The sequence below is a fragment of the Mus pahari genome, chromosome 19, assembly GCF_900095145.1.
Source record: "Mus pahari chromosome 19, PAHARI_EIJ_v1.1, whole genome shotgun sequence".
Lineage (NCBI taxonomy): Eukaryota > Metazoa > Chordata > Mammalia > Rodentia > Muridae > Mus > Mus pahari.
In genome coordinates, this window is record NC_034608.1 from 63,967,850 (window position 1) to 63,969,384 (window position 1,535).

General features: G+C 40.5%; 1 protein-coding gene across 1 annotated transcript in view; it reads left to right on the forward strand.

Moving 5' to 3' along the window:
* The window catches only part of LOC110337128 (claudin-22), a 2,984-nt gene extending 2,853 nt beyond the window's left edge, over positions 1-131 (forward strand). The window contains exon 2 of the mRNA XM_021219883.1: positions 52-131. Within this exon, the coding sequence (XP_021075542.1) occupies positions 52-131 (80 nt within the window). The remainder of the gene's footprint in view (positions 1-51) is intronic.
* Positions 132-1,535: the final 1,404 nt, after the last annotated feature.

Sequence of the window (1,535 nt, forward strand, 5' to 3'; positions counted from 1 at the left end):
TAGGAGGGTGTGTGCTTCACTGTGCAGCCTGCTCGAGACCAGCTCCTGCAGCCTCGGGTCACTATGCAGTGGCAGGACCTCGAGACCACCAGCAGCACCTGGAGCTGAAACAAGCCAATCCAGAAATCTAAGCCTGGGTTCAGTGGTGTCTCTAATCTCACTCAGCCGGACTTGGTAGGCTCCAGCTTTAATCACCTGTACTGACTGTTTCTGACTTTCTGAAATGCATCATTCCCTCCTGTGGCTATTATCCTCTTCAGATACAAGTTCTTTTTGCCACTGAGTAAAGCACCTCTGCTTTCTATATGGAGGCCAAGTGGGTCAGGACCTATTGATGGAATCTGTCTTTACTGCACATAAACTAGGCTGCGACTGTGCACACACAGGGCACCTGTAAATAAAACATTATCTGAGCACTTCTGTATTGAGAGCAATCATTTGGGAAACAGATATGACTGCAGATCACATCCGGTGTCTAAGATGACTTAGGAAGCTAAGATCTCAGTGGATAGTGAGACAACTGTGACAACTGATGACAGTTTTAAAAAAAAAAATCCTTACAGACTCACTCATCAGTGAGAGGGGACATCTCTTTTTCACAGAGACCTTTTTCCATCACACACATTCATCCAGGCCTGGGGCCAAGCAGGGCAATCTCAGGGGAAGAATTCTGTCACATGTCACATAAAAGGCCTCCTGTGTCTGTGCCCTGTGTTGCACAGTGGAATGTCCAGCCTGCCTTGGCTCAGTGGCAGAGGGCAGGACTGGTGCTGTGGGCAGTGCCTCCTGGGTCGGCTATCTCCTCTTGGAGGAGACACTGTCAGCTCCGGCAGTTTAGCAGGGGACCACATACCACCAGTCCTTGCTTCTCTTGAGCAACGAAAACATCCTATCCCATTTAGGGATACAGTCTAAACAAGAATTATTCACGACAAATGTCTGACTTGGAATTCTTTGTGGAATGTTTTATATTTGCTTGATACATGGTTCAAGTAGATTCTTGTATTTGTGCCAATCAGGGAAATTAACTGAATAAGCAACATTAAATAAAATGCAGTATTAGGAAATATGTATTCTTTTTAAAAAAAAAAAACACTGAATTTTTTCATCCACAGACACAGGCAAGTGCAGAGTTAGTCTAGGTGATGTATTTGCACACCATTACAAACAGGACAAATGAAAACAGAAACATATTCAGAATTTAACCTGATTAAATATTTAGTTCAGTCCTGAGCTTCTCATATTTAATACAATATAAATATGGAGCAAAAAGAGTTAAAATGTATTTAACTTGGATGCTACAGAGAGACTCAGCTAAACTTTGTTCATTTGGCAAGTTAATATTTTTCTTGTACCTGTAACACTTGAGTCTGATATACAAAATTGTAATATACTGATAATCCAAACTTGAGAGCTAAATATTAAACTCTTTTTTACCCTGTGCAGAATAAATTCTAAGTTTAAAAATAGTTTTTAATAATATTAAAAATTTTATTCATCCATATGGTTTTGTGAACAAGTTAGCAAAAAAAAAA